This window comes from Oryx dammah, unplaced genomic scaffold (assembly GCF_014754425.2).
Source record: "Oryx dammah isolate SB20612 unplaced genomic scaffold, SCBI_Odam_1.1 HiC_scaffold_21, whole genome shotgun sequence".
Classification (NCBI taxonomy): Eukaryota; Metazoa; Chordata; class Mammalia; order Artiodactyla; family Bovidae; genus Oryx; species Oryx dammah.
The window spans coordinates 40,976,760-40,998,375 of record NW_024070205.1 but is presented as its reverse complement, the minus strand read 5'-3'; the positions used below and the strand labels follow the sequence as shown (position 1 = coordinate 40,998,375).

At 36.9% G+C, this 21,616-nt stretch overlaps 1 protein-coding gene and 1 non-coding gene across 10 annotated transcripts in view; both read left to right on the top strand.

The window, feature by feature from the left end:
• The window catches only part of DNM3 (dynamin 3), a 641,139-nt gene that overhangs the window by 267,749 nt on the left and 351,774 nt on the right, over nucleotides 1–21,616 (top strand). For 6 of the 9 annotated variants that reach the window (XM_040263496.1, XM_040263493.1, XM_040263497.1 and 3 more), the window contains exons 11-14: nucleotides 268–354; nucleotides 4,513–4,583; nucleotides 15,803–15,854; nucleotides 16,669–16,698. In XM_040263496.1, the coding sequence (XP_040119430.1) occupies nucleotides 268–354; nucleotides 4,513–4,583; nucleotides 15,803–15,854; nucleotides 16,669–16,698 (240 nt within the window). The remainder of the gene's footprint in view (nucleotides 1–267; nucleotides 355–4,512; nucleotides 4,584–15,802; nucleotides 15,855–16,668; nucleotides 16,699–21,616) is intronic. The other 3 variants (XM_040263495.1, XM_040263491.1, XM_040263498.1) reach the window with 1 other exon arrangement.
• On the top strand, nucleotides 7,178–7,249 carry TRNAC-GCA. The gene has a single exon. It is a non-coding gene; the product is annotated as a tRNA-Cys (tRNA).

The following is a 21,616-nucleotide window of genomic DNA, read 5'->3' as shown; positions in this document are numbered from 1 at the left end:
CAGAGTGCTGGATGCTATCCGGGTTTCTGTTTTCTTTGTAGGGAATTGCTCTGCTGGTTTTGAAGTGTTTTATCTCAGATAATATAGTTACTTCTGTTTGTAGTTTGTGAAATCTCTTCTGTCACTCTGCCATTCTTCTTTAGGATATTTCACTTCTGCTTACAGAACGGTAATGCATGTCTTCTGGATTATAACATAACTTATCTCTTTCTTTTTTGGCAGTATAAATATTTGAGTATTAACACTGAGATCTGTTTCTCTTGATAGCTGGCAAACTTTCCCAGACTCTGTGAGGAAACGGAAAGGATTGTTGCTAACCACATTCGTGAGAGAGAAGGGAAGACAAAGGACCAGGTGAGGAAAGACCTTCCCTGGTGGGCAGGGTCCTTGTAGAAAGTGGAAGGTCTCTCCAAGGTTGTTTGGTGGTCTCCAAGAGTTGGCGTATCCCTGAATGGAAAAAAAAAAAAAGAACTGAGAACACCACCACATATGTTTATTTTTATTTATTTATGAATATTATACATGTGTTGCTATACTAACAGCTTATGTATATGTTAAAAATGTAAACATATATAAAGACTTTAGAAAGATAACATTTAAAACACAGTAATAGGACTTCCATTATTTTTTCCTCAATGCTCTATGAATCATCATAGAGCGTGTATTAACACAGACTTCACTTTGAAAACCACTAATCCAGAAACATACCAGATTTTTTCTTTGAGATAAGATGTCTTAACTTTTAATGAGCACAGATGGGCACCAAAATATTCTTAAATTCCTAAAATGTTTTGCAAAATGTTTAGTCTTTTATTTATTTATTTTTTTGCTTGAAGAGACTGGATAAAGCTATTCATCAGCTTATCCATGGAATCTATGACTAAAAAAATAAAAATGTTTAAGGGTATTTAAATTATATATAAAAATTTAAAACAATTATTTAAGTATTCAAATAATTTAAAACATTAAGGATATAATGTTTTAAGCATTTCTATTTTGTAACTATTTATACATATGGTTGGTAAAGAGAGACTTTGAAATTATCTTTGAATCTTGGCTAGCTCTATGAATGAAAGATTATTTTCAGGTGAGGATAATTTGTTAAAAAAGGACTACATGAAAATTATAGAAGCTTCTTAAATTTAGGTAGATGTTTTCTTAGTTACTTATAACATTTTATAAAGGGAAGCAAAAAGGTTTTCAGATGCTCTTCAATTCCAGGACACAGCTGCAAGTGTGACAGTGTGGAGAGGACACTGGCCTCTAGCCATGTGTTCACCAGAGAATAACATGTTCTTGAGCAAATCACTTCTCGGGACTGTTGTTTTCTCATGTACAATGTTGAAATGTTGGTCTATATGATCTCTGAAGTCCTCTGTAAGTTAGAATTCTGGGATTTTGTGGTTCTTAAGTGAGTTGGAAAGGAGGAGAGAAAGAACTTGGTAAAAGGAGGAAGGTAGAATAGAAGAGAGAGGTAGACACAAACCATAGGGAGAGAGACATATGCAACATGCATAGATCAGAAGTGGAAGAAATAGGCTTTGTGACTTAGTGGAGATAAACAAATCAATATTAACTCATGAGTCAGTGAAAACTAGCTTGGGTCCTCAGGATATACGACCTGAGACCAGGAGTTCCCCTGCATACCTGATGTCACACCTACTGCTGGACCAAGGAACAAATTCTGGTATCAGCTGTACTCCTGACCTTAAGTAAAAAAGATAACCACTTTAATTTGTATTTATTCAATGCAATTCAAATGATAATACATTTTACTTAACTCTTAGGGGGTCCTATGTAAAAAAAAATACCAAGGAAAAAAGTAGTACAATTATTATCTAAATTATCTTTTGTATTTATATCTGAATCAGTTGTTAACTTCTGGATGTTTCACGTTTCAGAGATTTGTTGTACTGAAATGACAAACTTATTGTCATGAAGACTGTGGGCTCTGGGTTCAGACTGCCTGAGTTAGAATCCAAGCTCTATCATTTTACTTTCTGTGTAAATGAATGTTATTTACAGTTGCATCTCCTCATCTGGAAGTGAATAATAATGGTAGTTAACTCATAGGCATTTTGTGAACATGAAATAAAGTAATCCAAATAAGGTTCTTAGTTCTTCATTAAGTTGTTCTTGTTGTTATTCCTAAAGAGCTATGACACACAGTAGACATGAGAAATCATTTTTTTCCCTAATTTTGAGATAGACTTTCTCCCATCTACCTCTGATGGAGTGATTAATTCATTCCGCAAGTGGAGTTAAGGGAGGGAGTGAGCATCTCCCTTCTAAGTGACTGTCTCAGGTGGCCTGGTCTGACAGTTAACCACCTGAAGAAGCTGGTGTTTGCTACAAGTAATACAGACATCTGTGGCATAGAAAAATATGTTCATGTTTTTGGTAATATGAACATGTCAGTTTGCATAGATTTCACATTTGAGTTCTGAACTTTATGCTGCTTGAGGCCATATGTTACTTCTGAAGTAACTGGTCAGAGAGTGACCCATTTCCATAGGCCTCTGTACAAGAACTGCTCTGAGGTATTCTTGCAGTTTTCTCAAAAAATGGAATTATTACCAACTTCTGCTCTGGAAACTTCTTGGGGGAAAATTCTTGAGAATTAAAATTATGAAAAACCATAAATCTATCTGTGAACTTTTTTCTAAAACAGAGGGTTTTTTGGACCTTTGATGTGTGCCTGTTATTCCAGGTGCTCCCATACATCTAAATGCATGTTGAAATGACTGACTTTGTGGGTGATTACTGCTACCAGGAGTAGCTTTACTTTTTTTCAACTAAATAGTCAATAGCTGTGGGTGAGAAAGGCAGTGAGAAACTCTGAGAGAGTGAAAAGAAGGAGAAAAAAATGTCCTATTTTCCTTTCCATCCCCCACATGCGACCTGGCTCTTTTCCTAGGATGAACACAGACTCCCAGTTTCCAGGAATATGAATGAGAACAGCCATAGTTGCGATTTTTCTTCCACTTTTCCCCTGTGCTGCAATCCAAGTGAATGTGCTTGAACGGCCAAGATACTCATGACAGCCTTTGGCGATGCTGAGAATTATGTCGATATTTTTCTCTTTATGGTGACAACTATTTATTTGTGCTTAAATATTATGCCTTATTGATCCAGACTCCTGGCCAGATGGATTTGGGTGTATAAAATTTAGTAGAATCTGGCTTTATTGTAGGAAGAATAGTGGCAGTGTCACAGATAATCTCATAACTATCACTCCTCCTAACTCTTCAGTTTTCTTCATTAAGAGAAGAAACAAAACTATATGATGCTATGAAAATTTTCATACAAGTATGATATTGTTGACCCAGTAGTACCTGGGTATAAACTTTATGTTGTTAGTGGGGATGATTTGGGGTGATTCATTTACTCTTTTTTGGTAGGCCCCTTGGGGTTCACCATAATATTTGGTCAGATGATGAACTGAAATTAGCCATAAAAGCAGAGACCAGAGCATTGGGTAATGAGTAGAAACAAAAATACTTGGCCGTGTATTAACTATATGGGAATAAATTGCTCCCTTTATAGTAAATTGTTCTTCAAGGCTGGTAGATAGTTATGGAATTTACAGCCAAAACTATTTATCAGGCTTGTGTTATGTGTATCATGCTAGATTCTGCGGATAAACTGATTAACAAGATAAGTATAATCTCTGCCTCCATGGAGCTGACTGTCTTGGAGGGAAGCAAAACATCAAACAAAATATAATATAAATAATTAATCACATTTGTGGTAAACACCTCAAAGAAAGTATAGGGTTTAATAAATAAAAATATAGCCATGATATATAGATTATATGAGAGTAAATAGCATGATCCAACTAGGTCTTGGGCAAGGATCAGAAAAAGCTATCCTGATGAAGCACCTACTGGGGAGCATTACATAGACTTTGCCAGTGAACTGTTATCATGGCGCTTTGATGCAGTCAGAAGTCACCTTCAGTGAAGCCTATTGATCATAAGGAGGCTTTCTATTTATTTGGATATTGCCTTTTTGAGTTGGTTGATGGGATACTTTTCCTGCTCGCCTAGAGGGAGCTTAAAGAGTTAGGAGAGGAGAGGAAAAACAAGAGATGATGTTGCTATTTTGTGGCTAATGTATAGTGTCTGCAGGAACAGACTGCTCTGAGCAGCTCCCTGTGGGCTTTTTGCCACGTATCTTTATATATATATATGTCCTTTTGAATGTTACGCCTACATTTTAGGGGCATAGAATAATTCTAGGTTCTGTGTTAAGCTGGCAAAGAGTACATGCCTGTAAACTATAATGCTGTTGTCTTCAAGTGTGACTCAGATGTTTCACATAGATTTTTTGTTTTTGAATTTAGAGTAAAAATTATGAGAGTGTAATGAAAAATTTAGTGCCACTTTTCATTCTAACTGAAACATCCTTTTAAAATTGAATAAAGATAAATTATTTGTAGACAATTACTGAATTTAGTGTTGAGAATATTTAAGATGGGTTTTTACTGAAGTGATTTTCTTTGACTTATAGGTGCTGCTGTTGATCGACATCCAAGTCTCCTACATCAACACCAACCATGAAGATTTCATTGGCTTTGCAAAGTACGTGAAAATCCTTGATTGTCATATGCGTTTCTCCTGCTGGTTTGTCTCAAATATACATTATGAATTTCTCCTACAACCTCATCATCTTTTGAGAGTCCATTCTGTGTCAGGATTAACTCTGAGTTAACCTACTGAGGAGGTCCGAGCCTCATGGCCTTGGGGTCATGTTCTCTGGCTAATGGAGCTGACTTCTTTATTGTGTAGCATGTGAAATCATATGTAGCTCAGATACTCCTTGTTTTTGGATGATGATTGCAGTTTGTACTTGAGCCCCCATAGATAAGCAGTAACAGATGCACATTTAAAATCAGTTTGGGAATAATTTCTCACATAAATTTGAAATATCAAGCATGGTTCACAATATACATGCTATTTGGACATCCCTAAGTCAGAATATGGGACTTGCAAGGTAGCTCAGTGGTAAAAAAAAAAAAAAAAAAATCTGCCTGCCATTGCAGGAGACTCAGGAGATGCAGGTTTGATTCCTGGGTTGGGAAGATCCCCTGGAGGAGGCAATCTACTCCAGTATTCTTGCCAGGAAAATCCTGTGGACAGAGGAGCCTGGCAGGCTACAGTCCATGGGGTCGCAAAGAGTTGGACATGACTGAGCAACATAGCACATACACACACACACACACAAATCAGAATATTGAGGCTTATTTTTTAAAACTGCCTTTTGTGAACTTAGATGTAGTCTTTTTGGATGAACGTTCTCTTGTCTATATATTTATATAGTGAAGTGAAAGTGAAGTCGCTCAGTCGTGTCCGACTCTTTGTGACCCCATGGACTGTAGCCTATCAGGCCTCTCCATCCATGGGATTTTCCAGGCAAGAGTGCTGGAGCGGATTGCCATTTCCTTCTCCAGGGTATCTTCCTGACCCAGGAATTGAACCCGGGTCTCCCGCATTGCAGGCAGACGCTTTACCATCTGAGCCACCAGGGAAGCCCCGTAAGAGAACTTTATATAAGCTTGTCTATTTATTGCCATTCTATTATACATGTACTCCATTATATGCCAATATTCTATTGCTGTATTCACAGATATTGTCAGGTAAACATTTTTCTTAATTATTCAAGGTTGGTTATTTATTGTGTGACATTTTCAAGACCCTAAATTTACCATTTTTTTTCTGCACTTCAGTGGAATCAGTTTTCTAATTGCTTTCAAAGAATTTTGATTCCAACTCTAAAATATGCTAATGGCATGTGAGTGATTCCAACTTTAAGTATATAAAATATAATTTATATAAAAAACAAAGAGACCTACCTACTGTTACTTGTACTATGTATTCAAGAATAGGGACAAATGAAAAAATAAAACACAAGAAAATGTAAAGCTAGACTGACCTAGTTTTACATTTTGAGTTTGAGGAAACAGATATTTAGGTCATGTGATCTAAACTGAACAATGGCCTAAGGAATTTATAGACATGTTTTAGAAAGGAAGGGCACAATTATTCAACAGAAAATTGTCTCATTGTAGACTTGGCCTAACCAGTAGTGTAGTTATTACTAGTGTCTGGTACACTAATTTTTGTTTTTGGTACATTCAATTCAATTCAGTTCAGTTAAATCGCTCAGTCGTGTCCGACTCTTTGCGACCCCATGAATTGCAGCACGCCAGGCCTCCCTGTCCATCACCAACTCCCAGAGTTTACTCAAACTCATGTCCATCGAGTCGGTGATGCCATCCAGCAAGTTTTTAAAAACTGTTTTCTGTCTGTGACTTAGTGTAAAGTTGTTAGAACAAGTGATTAATGTGTTCCTTTGGACAACTGTCTTTTTAGCCACACTGCCCACTCCAGCTTCTAAATAGGTATTTATTCTGCTCCCTTGTTTTCTAGCCCTCCTAGCTCTCACTGTCTGAATTGCTCATTTCCTTCTGCAAAATGACCAGTGGAAAGAAACCTAGACTCTGATGTGCCTTCCTGTCCCTAGGCCCGGAAGGGAGACCCAAGAATTTCTACATGATTTTCTGTGTAGTCAGTGAACTCCTTGTGGCCTGTGCCCAGGCTCTACTCTAATTGCTTCAGTGGTGGTGGGGAATAAGAGCAAAAGAAAAAAAAAATTGTCTTTTAGAGGTTGCTTAATAATTGAAAAATACAGAGAAATGCATGTAAAAATTTAAACTGACACATTCTCACTTGCTTCTTTGAGGAATTTCAAAGAAAAAGAAATCCTTGAGTCATTCAAAATAACAGGAATGCTGCCTTTCATGTTGATTTTTTATTGGTTACAAATGCCAGTTGGATTTTTATAAAAATGTAGCAGATGTAGATATAAACTCGACACCATAACTTAAAAGTGAAAAGGATATCGCAGTGCTGTTCTGTTGTGGTTATCCCAACTCAAGGACGAAAGATAGAAAAAATCATAACCAGTTTGGAAAGATTCAAATTTTGAACACATTTTTGTAACCAGCACAATTTAAATTTCACCCCTATGTTCCCCTTGAAGTGTTTTCCCCTCTAGAACTTATTTTTAAAGATAAATGTTCAGAGTTTATATTCTCCAGTAAATTTTAATATTTTCTACCTCAGAAACTGTTGAACTAAATTATTATATTGGTTAGGTTTTCAAAGGTGAGTCTTCCCTGGTGGCTCAGATGGTAAAGCGTCTGCCTGCAATGCAGGAGACCCGGGTTCAATCCCTGGGTTGGGAAGATCTCCTGGAGAAGGAAATGGCAGCCCACTCCAGTACCCTTGCCTGGAGAATCCCACGGACGGAGGAGCCTGGTAGGCTACAGTCCATGGGGTCGCAAAGAGTCGGACATGACTTAGCGACTTCACTTTTCAAAGGTATGTAATTTTGCAAATGAAAATACTTCAAGCACAGACTTTTGATGCAGTCTTTCTCTAATCCAGTTAACAGCCCCATTTTTCCAGCAATGAGATAGATTATGAACGTTTATGATAGTGGGGTACTGAAACGAAGCATTGTTCAAACTGCTTTAGAAACCCAGCAACTTTGCACATTTTTCATCTAATTTAAACTGAACACCTAAACTTCCATTTGAAGGGCTAGTCTGGAAGTCAGTGTTCTGAATTCTTTTTCCAGGATTTGCTGCTGAGGAGGTTTGGGTTTTGGCAAGTCACTTAGCCTCTCTGTATCTCAGTTTATTGCTCTATCAAATGGAATAATAAAAAAAAAATCCCTGTGTTATATACCTTTCAGGATTGTCAGAAATTATATGAAAATACTTTTGAAAACTGTGGTGTAGTCTCTAAAATTGGGAAAGTGCCATACATACACATTTATACACATATATATGCACACGGGGGAATTTTGTTTTACAAGATGCACAATTTTACTTCATCATGACATTTTAATGATTGGATTATGATTGCCACTCAAAGATTTTTTAGTTGCTGATGTTATCTCCAAATGTAATATTTTGCACTGGGACTCAGAGGTAAATGTTCTTTCCTTTTGAATGCCAAGTTGGAGTACATTTCAGTGTGACATGGGATAATTATGATGATGAAGAAATGTTCATTTCAAAATCACTTTGAGGGGTTGTGGTATTTTGTGTGTGTGTGCTTTTAAAAATTAAAAAAATATGGTTGTAGCTATAAATTTTAGAGTTGGCAGGAATGCTGTTTCCATGAAGGAAGAAAAGTCAAGCCATATTTGAAGACAATAATGTAAGTATTTTTAAGTTCTGAAGATAGAAAATTAACGTCTGGAGTTGAGGAAAATAAACATTAATTTCATGAGATTTTTAGAGATTTGCCAAAAGAGGAGGACCACCCCTCAAGATTTATAGGATGGTGATGTCCAGAGTATTTTACACATACAGTTTTTTTTCCAACTGGAATGACTTTTTGTTCTAAAAATTACCTCCCCAAAAAAAGGAATGCAAATTGCTAAAACTGGATTAACGGAAAATTAAGTCTCAGAGTAGTGTCCAGGACATTTCAGTTCTTTCTGCTATAGCGTTTATTCTGCCATGTTGAATGTATGGAACGTTTTTTTTCATCTCCCAGCTATTTGTTAAACATGGACCATAAAATATGTACCATGTGTAACGTGTCCAAGTAAGCACTGCTGTAGACATACTTTGGAATTTCCTGATTTCTGAAGGCTTGATTTTTCAGTTGTAATATAGTTTCTGAACCTAAAAGTTTAGTATTCCAGAAGGAAATATTAATTTTCCTCATGACTTAAGGATTTTAATCTGTCATTCTTCCCAGTTGGAAAAAAAACAACAACCCTACATTCTATTTTTTAATACAACACAATTAGTTTCTGTTATTTAAGAGAATGAGCTATTCTAATTATTCCTTTATTCACTTCCTCTCTTTCTCAGTAATCCTGTTGTCTGAATAGAAAGCAAACTTGTTAGCTGAATGCCTTGGGGAGTGAACTTTCAAATTCTTCTGCTCTTCTCCATTTTCATGGGCACAGTTTGCCTTCTGAGTTACTAAGATTTATGCAGTCCAGTGGTTTAAGAAAAATGGGCTCCAGATACAGACCGTTAGAATAATATTTCTATGCCACAAGCAGCAGACTGAGGTCTGTTTTTCAATCTGCTGAGTAGGTCTCTCCACCTGTTTTCTCATAGTTGAAATGATAGTGTGCAGATTTCAGTTCTTGTTATGTGAGCACCATGAAAATTCTATGGGTGGTAACATTCATTATATCTCTTTCCTGATCCCCTGGAATGCCTCTGTTACCATTTTATAGAAGGAAGTATATGTGAACCTTGGCACCAAATTCCAGAACAATTGTGATCTTGCCCTTTATATTTTTTTCTGTGTCCCTAATAGATAATCTTACTCCATTATTATGATGTCTCTAGTTCCTACTCTTATATGAGAGTGTTCTTTCTCCTATGGAGTTAAAAATAAGGTATTAGATTATAGCAAGATCCTTCTTTTGATTCCTTTGCCAATTTAGGAATTTAATGCTTGGTCACTTACTAGGACTGTTATCAGGTAGAAATATAGGACTGAGCAACTTCAAGGATGTTATTAATATCATTATTTAAGGAAGATACAAATTCCAGTGTTTCAAGCACTATTTAAAAATAAGTAGACTTGCACTTTTCTCTTTCATTTTCAAATCTGTTAGTTTAAACTTTTTCATCTTTAAAATGAGTCTTATGAGGTAAGTTATCTTTCTTTTATAGGCCCCCAATTTCTGTAGGGTTTTCCTGCATAATAATTAGCCTGAGACTTCACTAAGATCCCTCAAGGACAGTCAATATCATGTAGTTTTCTTCTTCCTTTGGCTTCTATCTGATTGGATGGAGCCAAGCCTACCTGTGATAGGTTGCATTCCTGGGACTCTCAGCAACTGTTTAAAATCTTCTTGCTTCAATAGCCCTCCATTGTCCCCTGACTTTCCTCTTTATGCTCTAGCCATTCCTTCTCATTTTTGTTTTGGAACTCTTTATCCTCTGATCATGGGTTAAGAACTGCTCTTATCAGTATTCTCCTGTAGACCCCTTTCTCACTCATTGCCCTGTCCCTGTCCATGTTACCCATTGCAGTGGTTTCAGTTACCAGCTTTATCTGATTCCTCTAAATCTAGATCTCCATTCCAGAACTTTTTTTGGACTGTTACCATATTTCACTACATCTCTACTTGTATGTCCTATGGAAGCCTCAACTTAGTATTCCCAAATTAAACTCATCATTTGATATAATTTACTCTTCCTCCATTGTTCCCACTCTCTGTGGGTGGTAACTCCCAGTTGCTCAATCAGAAACCTGAGTGTCTTTTTTACTCTTTGTTCCCCTCATCCTTATTTCCTTCTGTGTTAACCAGATCCATATTATTCTACCCTATAATATTTTTTGAATTTGTCCATTTCTTCCCATCACTATTGCTACTACTAAAGTTAATCTTGTTTTGGTTGGGTTATTACAACAGTCTTTTTGCCCTTTGTCATGTTCTTTCTTAATCCTTCTGGGATTCCTGTTACTTTCAGAATAAAGTCTAAACTTGTTAGTGTGATTTCCAAGGCCCTACAGAAAATGTCTTTTTTTTTTTTTTTGCTTATCTATTCAGTCTATTCTATTGTTACTATTCCTCTCTATCCCACCCCCTAACTCTGTGCTCTAGCCAGGCTGGCTGCTTTTGGATTCCTAAATGTACCATACTCTTGCTGCAGCACATGTCTATGGCACACATCTTCAAATTGTTTAAATCTCCTATTGCAGAGAAACATTAAGAATCTAGGTGTAAATAACTCTGGTTGTTGTTCAGTCACTCAGTCATGTCCGACTCTGCATCTCTGTGGACTGCAGCATGCCAGGCTTCCCTGTCCTTCACAATCTCCTGGAGTTCGCTCAGACTCATTGAGTCCATTGAGTTGGTGATGCCATCCAACCATCTCATCCTCTGCCATCTCTTTCTCCTCCTGCCTTCAATCTTCCTGGCATCAGGGTATTTTCCAATGAGTTGGTTCTTTGCATCAGGTGGCCAAAGAATTGGAGCTTCAGCTTCAATGTCAGTCCTTCCAGTGAATATTTAGGGTAGGTTTCCTTTAGGAATTGCTGCTTTGATCTCCTTGTTGTCCAATAACCTTGGTATCAAAATATTTTCCACAAAAATTTTTTAAGAAATTACTGTAAACCATGCAAGTGGTGAGAGAGGTGAGATACTAATTAATGCAACACACCATTGGCCATCGGAGAGCAGACCTTGCTGAGGGGAATTAGAGACCTGCCGATAACACAGTCCTGTTTATAGGATACAGGCACAGACCCAGAGCTTGTGGAGCTCGTGGGAAGGAGAGATAACTGGAGGTTCTGAGAATGCATCATCTAGAAATGGTACTGGCTTTGATTCTGAAGACTGGGCAGGATTCCAACAGTCATAGGGAGGGGTTACGGCTGGCTGCTTCCTGTCTTCCCTGGCTCAGAGTCGATACTGCCTATTTCAGGGAAGTATTATTTAATAAAACACTTCTTTGATCATGCCACTTTCTGGCTCAGAAATTTTAAATACTTTCTGCTGCCTTCAGTGTAATGACCAAATTCTCCATAATTGGCCCTAACATAGAGTTATTGTACTAGGTGGCTTTTAAGGTCATTTACAAACCCAAGTCTATGGTCCTATAATTTTTGCCATAATAATTTTTCTTTGTACAGCTTCCCTACATGCCCGTCTTTCTACCTACTAGCTTTGCATATGCTACTGCATTCTCTTAGAATGCAGTTGATTTTCTTCCTCTATTAAAACTTTACTTCAAGTTTTCTATGAAAATCTCAAATCAGATCAGACCAAAAAGGATCTTTTTTGTCTCTGAGCAGTCAGAGAAATGACTGTGTGCAATTTATTTGATAAATGGTCACATATACCCTTTGGCACATTCTTACATTATTATAGTCTGTTATTGCGTATGCACATGGACATGGATAGAAACAAATAATGCAAAAAAGTTTTTGAGCTGAGGTAAAAGTGGATTAGTTTTCTTTGCATGTTTTTTCCGTTTGCTCTTATTTTTATACAATTTAAACATCTTGTTGTATACTTTCAAAACCATTATGTCTCAACATTAATTTGCTCTCATGTGTTTTAATGTTCTGGTGAAGGCTTCCACAGTGACTTGTGTGTAGTAGGAATTTATATGATTAATAACAAATATATACACAGATAATAAGATATGGTGGTAATTATATCCCATGTTTGAAACAGAGGCACTTTTATTGGCTTTCTGTTACAGCTTCACATATTTATTCTTTCAGAGCTTATCCCTTTGTTATTTGTGTTTTGTGTATATATATCACTACCCACACTAGATAAATTGTAGGCTCTCATTACAAGGACCATACCTTATTTATGTTTATATGTTCCACAGAGTGCCTTTCAGATAATTGATACCCTAAAGTTTTTTACTTATGTCAAATTAAAACATTATATGTAGGTGTGTTGTACAATATTGCAGAGATAACCAGTTAAAGACCTATCACCAAGGATATATCCAAAGACTTAAATGAACTTCCAAGTCCTTACATGGTTTTCTGTGAACACTTTTTTTAAATAAGTATTTTGAGATGCTTTCAGTTCAGCTATCATTGCAGTCCTAAGGATTATGATAAAGTATATTTTCTAACTAGGCAGCTTTTTATTATTATGTTACCTAATGGAGTAACCTTAAGTACCTAAATACATCATTAATGGCAGTATCTTTGGATTCATGGGACCAGTTGCTGCAAAAAAGATTATTTTTTTTAGGTGAAAAGTAAGGTAATTTAGTATTTGTTCTAACCCTAATATCTGAGAGTAGCTTTTAAATGTCTTTTCCCCCTGAATATTGTTACAAGTGATAGATCCTATACATGCATTATTTAGTAGCTGAATATTCTTTGTCAGCAGAACGTCTCTTCTGAAAGATTTCATAAGCATCTGAGAGTGACTTTGCATCTCAAGGAATGTTGGATCTAAAAGGCACTTAAGAAGTGCCTAGTACAATCCCTCACCTCACTCCTTGTTTCTGTCTCTTAACACACACACACACACACACACACACACACACACACTCTCTCTCTCTCTCTCTCTCTCTCTCTCTCTCTCTCTCTCTCTCTCTCTCTTTATAGCCAAGAAACTAAGGTCCATTTAGGTCATACTGTTTGCCTAAGTTAGCACAAGGAGTCATCCACAATCTATTTTTTGCTTTATATTCAGCTTCTTTTATATGATTTTAAGGAGACCCATAGATAAGTTGAGGGTCCCCAATAGTTCACCTACTCCAAAGTAAACACCTGTAAGTCTGCCATAGTTTGAAGTTACCACTACCAGTCAGTGATTTATTTTAAAATAGTTCCCCTTAAAAGAACTCCAAAACACAAGTAGATGCTTGGGAGAGATGGCCATATCCATGAAGAGGGCATGGTCACGTTGTAGTAGTAGTTTTCCCATTTCTCCCCAGAAGAGAAAGGAAAGCTTGGAGGATCCTGGAGAAAGAAAGCATAGGGTCTGAAGCCCCAGGAAGAGTAGTAGTTTAGATACACTCTGTGCCTCAGGGTACGGTGGACAGTCAGAAGTCATTGTGGGCCACAGACCCAACGTTCACCTCGTTCACAACCTCACCACAAATACCTGAGTAATATAGATGTGGATTATGAAGAGAAGGTTAGAGAGAGGTGAATCTTATAGTGATTAAGGAAATTACACATTTAACTAAAAACTAGAAAAATAAGAACTGAAGGAGAAAAGCTAAACTCTGAACAGTGAAAAAGCAAAGTGAAAAAGAAAGATGCACACAAAATATCTTTAGTAATCAAATATAGTGTGGCCTTTCAGTATCTACCTCTTCCCCTCCCTCAGGATATGTAGTATACAGTTTTTTATGAGTATAAAGGGAAACAGCTTAAATACATCATGGGAGATTATAAAAGATTGCCATTTTGAGCAACTGTTCTAAGTGTGGTGTTGATTTCTGATGTGTTACTGAACTATAATATCCCACTACTTTAAACAGTTGACTGATGATCTAAACCTACCTTTCCTCTGTTTTAGATTATTTCATTGACCTCTGAAACAGCTTTTATAAACAGCTAAACAACTAGCCCGAGGGCTCAATATTGCTAGTCTTCTCAAAATAACCAAAATGAGTTGTATTGTCTTATATTGATATGTGTTTACTTATGGACTCATTGAAAGAAAGCCTTTATTCTTTTGAGAAATAGAGTAACATAGTGCCTAATCATGAGAACTCTGGAGTTAAATGTTGGGGTTGTATCTGGAATCTCATCTCCTCTGTGCTTATGTCATAATACCAGCCTCATTGGATTTCTCATTCAACAGATATTTGTTGAAGCCAGCTATGCACCAGGTAGTTTCTAGGCACTGGGGTTATTGCAGTGAATGAAACAGGCAAAACCACCTGCTCTCAAGGAGCTTTCATTCTAATGGAGGGAGGCAACTAATAAACACACACACACAAATCAGTGGAAACTCTATAGTGTGCTTTAAGGTGAAAAATGCCATAGAGAAAAATAAAATAGCATAATGAGAATGAGACTCCATCATGATAGGTCTCACAGAAAAGGTAAATTTGAATGAAGACTTGAAGGAGATGGTGTTGGGAGCTATGCAGGTATATGGTGGGAGTGTATTTTTGAGGCTGGTGGAGGAGCTAGTGTAAAGTCTTTGAGGTGGGAGTGTGCCTGGTGGGGTTAAAAAAAAAAAGAGAGATCAGTATGTCTGGACCTCTTTAATGAAAAAAGTGGAAAACAGGAGGAGATGAGTCAAAGAGGTGAGAGGGGTTCAGGGACTTTGCAGACCATTTTAAGAGTTTTGACTTTTACCCTGAGTGTAATTGTGTTGCAGAGCAGTAGAGGGTTTTGAGGAGAAGAATGACATGAACCCCCCCCTTTTAAAAGTATCACTCTGGCTTCTGTGTTGAGACTAGACATTATGGGGACACATGTGTAAGCAGAGACCAAAGAGTAAGTGATTGTAATGGTGCAAGTGAGAGATAATGGTGGCTTAGACCAAGGTGGTAACAATGGAAGTGGTAAAAAGATGTTGAGTTTTAAATACATTTTGAGAAGTAGAATCAGTAACATTTTTTGATGATTTGATGTGGAAGTAATAGAGGAACCAAGGATTTGGCTTAAGCACTTGGAAATGTGAAACTGCCACTAATTAAGAAGGGGAAGAGTGTGGATAGAAAGGAGGATATCACGAGTTCAGTTTTGGTGGATTAAGTTTGAGATGCCCATTAGACATCCAGTTGGAAATGTTGAAAACATATGAGTCTAGTATTGGCAAGATGGGTCCAAGCTGTACTAGCACTTGTTAGCTGAGTAACTTTGGGAAAGACACGTAGCTTCCCTGTGACTCAACCTCTCCATCTGTAACTATTGGTAACTACCTCACAAGGTTAAAATTTAAATAAAATCACTAATACCTGTAAAGTGCTTAGAACATGACATATACTCAAAAAGTGCTAACTATCAATTTTTAGTGCAACAATCTTGTATGCCTGTGGGACATCACAAATACTGTTATTGACATAGCAATACAACCTTTCTTCCTGTGGTGTATTATTTTTTTATGTGTTTGTTTTGTGATTAACTGGTTGGTTCTAGAAGTTCCACTGAGTTGGTTTTGCTTCCAGAATTAAACTGACCTGGATTTTTTATATTAGCTCTGCCTCAGTTGATATATATTTAATGCCTGTATTTTAGTATCTGTTACTTGCTCAGAAAAAAATCTTATGAGTTTCTTCAGTGCTACTCTCCTTTGCTTTTCTCAGTGCTCAGCAGAGAAGCAGTCAGGTTCACAAGAAAAACACAATTGGAAATCAGGTAGGAATTGTTTAAAAGAATCAGTGCATGCATGCCCCAAAGAATTTGAACTAAATTGCTTGATTGACTTTTTTAACGCAAATTAATCGTGCAAATTTTGCTGGAAATGCAGCTTTTTGTTTTGTTTTTAAAGTTTTTGGAGTGAATTGCATTTTTGTTTGTTTGTTTTGGCTCTTTTATGCAGTTAACCCTATTGGTTTATTTAAAATAACTTTCCTGCTATTTGCTCTGCTTTTCAAATTTGACTCCTTGTGTCCTACTTTGCTTGCTTATATTACCCCTAAATTTGATTTAACATCAAACTTGTGAGTCAGTTCAAGGTTAAAATATGGTGAGTAGTTGCATGAGCTTTCTGGTGCTGCTGACTAGTTCACACATTTGCACAGCTTGGTAACAGTGAAGGGACAGCTCATAAAGAAGGCAGCTGTTGGATATAAGATTTAATCTCTGCCACGCCAAATCACGTTGCTTAATGAAGATGTTAATTCCTAAGAAGATCTGATCTTTTGAGTTTTCCTGTTGGGCTGACCAGCTGTCTCCAACTAATAGCGCTCTGCAGAGACTGCATTAACTCTGACAGTTTGTTTCTTTTATGTTTTATGTGATAATGAATATTTGCATTGTTATTTCTTTTCAAGTCAAAACAATGATGATTTTATAGTTTTTTTTTAATTCAGAGGTACAATTATTGAACAAATTGAAACCTCTGCTCTAGAATTTTTTCCATTGTTTTGAAAGGAGAAGAGGTAATAATAGACTTTATTTTAAAAACTTTTTTTTCTGAACTAAAGCATATAATTCTTTGCTATTTCAGGGAACCAATCTTCCGCCTTCAAGGCAAATTGTACGAGCTAAGTTCTGTAAGCTTTACTGTTGCTTTTTCATTTAGCTTCCCAAGGGCACAGTTTGTCTTTAACTGATTAACTCAACTAGCGCTTGCTACTAATTTTTTTAAACTTAGATTGTCTTGTCCATAACACCCTATCATTGAAATAAAAATCCTCTTAAGAGGGTTCATCCCTTCACTGCTAATAACTTGCTGTGATTGAAAGGTATGAACTAGTGAATTCTAAAATGCTACAATAATAAACATTTAACACTGTGGGTGCTTTGATATTTCTCTAATTTTAATGGGCCTTAAAATAATTAAAATCATTAATGACCTTCATGTCTGTCCTTTTATGCTATGTTGTTATGAGATATAAGCCTTTCTCTTCCCCTTGTATGATATTTCCAATAAATATAGATGACACTTCTAAAAGGTGGGTGAATATTAAACATTTGATTTTGATACACCTGTTGATAACCCTACCCAATATCAATTATTTATATTCTTTTAAAAATAATAAAACAAAAAGCAAAATTACATTGATTGACATTTTATATGACTTAAAGTTTTAAAACCAGATGCTATATCTTCACTTAATGAAATTATAAAATACTGTCAAATTACTAGCATAGGCATTAGAAGAAAGAAGCAATTATACTCATTTATAGCATGGGTGAGGCAGCCCTGAAGTCTTTCTTCCAGCTATGCATAATTTGAGAATGAGATTGGAGGATGGGTAAATTATTTTCTTCATGATGTTTTGGAAGAAACAAACTTTGTAGCTAGGTATTCCTTGGTTCAAATTCTTCTCTGTCACTTAGGAGCCCTTTGGCCTTGGACAAATTGAACCTGAGTTCGCTCAATTGTGTGATGGGAAGAATAGAAAATTTCTCTGCCAGGTGATTGTGAGAATCAAAAATAACCTCCATAATGAGGTTTGCAGCTTACTAGATATGTGCCCTATAAAGAGTAGAAACTTTGCTCCAGGCAACTAGGTGTTGTTTCTTCCAACTTTGGGGAGAAAAAGAATATGAAGTATAAGAAAATTATGAGTTATAAAATGAGAAGAATGAAACATTTGGAAAATTAGAAGCTATAGCAATTATTTTGTAGATTACAGTGCCCAGATTAAGTCTGCTGCTGCTGCTGCTAAGTCACTTCAGTCATGTCCGACTCTGTGCGACCCCATAGATGGCAGCCCACCAGGCTCCCCCGTCCCTGGGATTCTCCAGGCAAGAACACTGGAGTGGGTTGCCATTTCCTTCTCCAATGCAGGAAAGTGAAAAGTGAAAGTGAAGTCGCTCAGTCGTGTCCGACTCTCTGCGACCCGGTAGACTACAGCCTCCCAGGCTCCTCTGACCATGGGATTTTCCAGGCGAGAGTGCTGGAGTGGGGTGCCATAAGTCTAGGTGTGGTATAATGGTTTTATCTATAAAATTTTGTTCATGGTCAGAAGCTAGCTCATAGAAGTTTATGCTGATTGGAAAAGCATTAGGATAGTGGCATAAATGCACATTTTAAATCAGATTTGAAAGGAAACCCTGAACATATTGCTTCCAAATGCTAAAATCATGCTAATTGTGTTTCTGTGCCTTTACTTTCACTGAGTACTTCAAAGCCCATGCATTATGAAAGTTTTATAACTCAAGATAATAGAATTGGGGTGAATGTTATAATAGAATACAGATCACATATCCAAAACCTCTGGGGCCAGATGTGTCTTGAAGGTCAGAACTTTCTGGATTTTAGAAAAATATTGTATATATCATATATTATTCAGTATTGCTGTGGGGTCAGAGGCAGTACTCTGTACTTAAACACATTGTATTTCTGCAGTGAAACAAATGATAATCACACTAAGCAGATTAAATGAAAGACAGAAGTTTTTACATCATTTCAAGGTTTTGCTGCCAAATTTGTTGCTGCTGTTGTTGTTTTAACATTTCATTTTGCTAGTAAGAGGTTATAAACCTGAATATCTTCCTTTTCAGAGTCAAATCCAATAGTTAAATACAATATATTTTAAGGAATCCTTAATTTTTTTCTGCTTCATAGAAATAAACCATCATAATTTGAAACCCTTTCATTTATGAATCTGAGTAACTGAGGTTGATTTGGATTTATATAAAAATAATTTTTGTCAAATTTCCACACTTCCAACCTCCTTCCAGGAGCTCTGTTTAAATTTCTTTTTTTTTGCTTATCAAGAAGCCCAAAACCATGGAACCTTGGAGTCCAGCCTGCTAATTGATATCAGCTTTTATGGTTGGGGGATTAAAATACTCTGTACTATCCTAGCAAATGCTTCATCCATACTGATATCCACTTTGGGCTCCTGATTATAAGAGATGGCTATGCAGAATCTGTTCTGAAATATTTTAGAAGGATATAAAGAAAGAAACGTTCCTCCTTAAAGTCTAAGTCCCCATTTGTTTCTGTCTGCCTAGAAATTTGCTTGCTTAGAAATTTGCCTACAAGATGGTGTCAGCAAATGTATGAAAAAATAAATGTGAACACACAATTAGCCTAAAGTTGCACTGCCCAGAAATTTCAGTGTAAACTTCATTCACCTCTTCACTCATCACATGTGTATTTGAAACCTATGAGTGTCAAAAAATATGGTAGACATTAGAATGATGACTAAATCATGGGCCTTACTATCAGGGAGCTCACATCCCAGTAGGGATGATGGTAAGTAATTGAAGTCTGTCTCTCTCTTCAAGGTTAGCTCCTTCTGATACTTCACACTTAATGGAAACATCACTTCAGTAAGAGGCTGGTCCTGAAGATTGAATCTAAGGTCACCTTCCATCCCCCAAATCTTGCCATTATTATCTTGTTTATTTATTATTTTTTATTTTCTTTCACTAGGACAGTAAGCTCCATTAAAGCTATTTTTGTGTGTATGTGACCATGAAAGCAGTGGAGTATTATTGTAAGGTTTTAAGTGCAATCATAATGGTACTTTGGAAAGACCATTCTGCTTATGGTGTGGAAGGAGGCTGTTGCAGACAAAAGATTATGATGATCTGGGCTAGCTAAGCTCTCTGTACTAGGTTTGAGAAGAAGCTGATGAATTCAAGAGATGTTAGGAAGGAATTTAGGTTATTAGGTAGGTATTAGGTAGAAAGTAAAAGGATTTCTGATGACTCAGATGTTGAAGAGAAGTCTGGGGATTGTCAGCGGTGCTCTCCAGACATGTGATATAGGCACAGATAAGGTGGTGGTGCTCTTCATAGAGAAAGGAACATATTGAGGAAGGATAGTTACATTGAGTATGAGTCACTGTGGAAGACTGGAGTGAAAATGTCCAGTGGGAAATTGGATTAAAGTGTCTAGACTTCAGAAGAGACAGAGAACTGTTTATTCCCAAAATAGGGGACCACTAAAGATTTCCAATAGGGAACAGATATCATCTGATTTATATGTTGGAAAGATCTGTGTGTTAGCCATATGCAGTGATTTGGGGGAATAAAACTAAATATATGGAAATTGATGAAGACATTTTTGAAATAATTCAGGTAAGAAAATACAAATGTCAGCAGCAGGAGGTACATAGGAGAAGGGTAGATCCAAGATATATTTAGAGAATGAAGAGAGTTATAAATAGCTGTGGAGTGGGGGGCGGTGTGAAGTCATTCTCCCAGGCTATGGCTAAGGAGGTCTGGTGACAGGGAGTACAGATGAGGGAGGAGCAGATTTCAGTGGAGGTGAGAGAAGTGGTGATTTCAGTTTTCAGATACATTTTTTTGTGCCTAATGGAGATGTCACTAGAGTTTGAGGTTCATGACCTGTCTAGGCTGGAGATATGTTTTATCAATGTGTACATCATAGGTGAAGCCATAGAAGTAGGTGAGATCGCCTCAGAGAATAAGAACAGAAGGAAATGTGGGATTTAAAGGAGAATGGAGAAGAGTTGAGACAGATCGAGGAACTGAAAAGGAGCCTCAGACGTGATTAAAGAGATAGGAAAACTTGGAAAATAGTAGAAGAAAAGTTCAAGGAAGAGAAAGTTTCAAAAAGAGAATGGCCAAGTAGTATTAGATATTTCCAAGGACTCAGGAAACACCAGGGAAACTGTCAAATGAATGGACTGGTAGAAGATCCCATGCATCGCATGGACAACCCACGGTAGTACCAGTCCTCTCGGTCTTGTGAATTTACTTTTCTACTCCACAGCTGGGAGGTAGAACAAAGCTGAGAAAGCAGACAATGGAATTAATACCCTGAACTGAAGTTTTTCCAGGTAGGCAACTTATAAGGTCAAGAGAGTAAATGAGTTAAAATTTTGAAGTAAGACAGCCTGAAATAAAGGATTATATAATATGAATGGTTTTGATGAATGTACTAGTCAGGACATTAGGAAAAGTTAACTAACAAACAACATCACAGTTTCAGTAGCTTAATAACAATTTAATTCACCTTGCTATAACAAGTCAGCCTCAATCCAGCCCCACCAACTCCTCTTGGTAGGGCTGGGTTGAGGCACCCTTCCTTCACGTAATCAGTCATGGACTTTAAATTTCTTTTCATTCTTCTAACAGATAGGAAAGAAAGAAGCCTGAGTGAGGGAGGTTTATAAGGACTAGGCTGGAAGCAGCTACATCTTTTCCATTTCCATTCACCAGAACTCAGTCATGGCCTCACCTCACTTCAAAGGAAACGGGAAAATATAATCTGAGATTGAGCCCAGAAAAAAGAAAAGACAAAAGATGATATTTATTGAAGATTGAAAGAAAACTAGCAAACCAGGGCACTGTTTTTTGTTTTTGAAATTAGAGAAAATATGTACCAGGATTAAGGAGGGAAATGGTAGGGTTGGAGGTTGAAGTCAGGTTGGAGGTTGAACGGGGTGTCGTATCTCAAGGTTTAAAAGGGAAGAGAATGCCACCTTAAAGTCATAGATGTTATTGGAATAAGAAGGAACAGACAT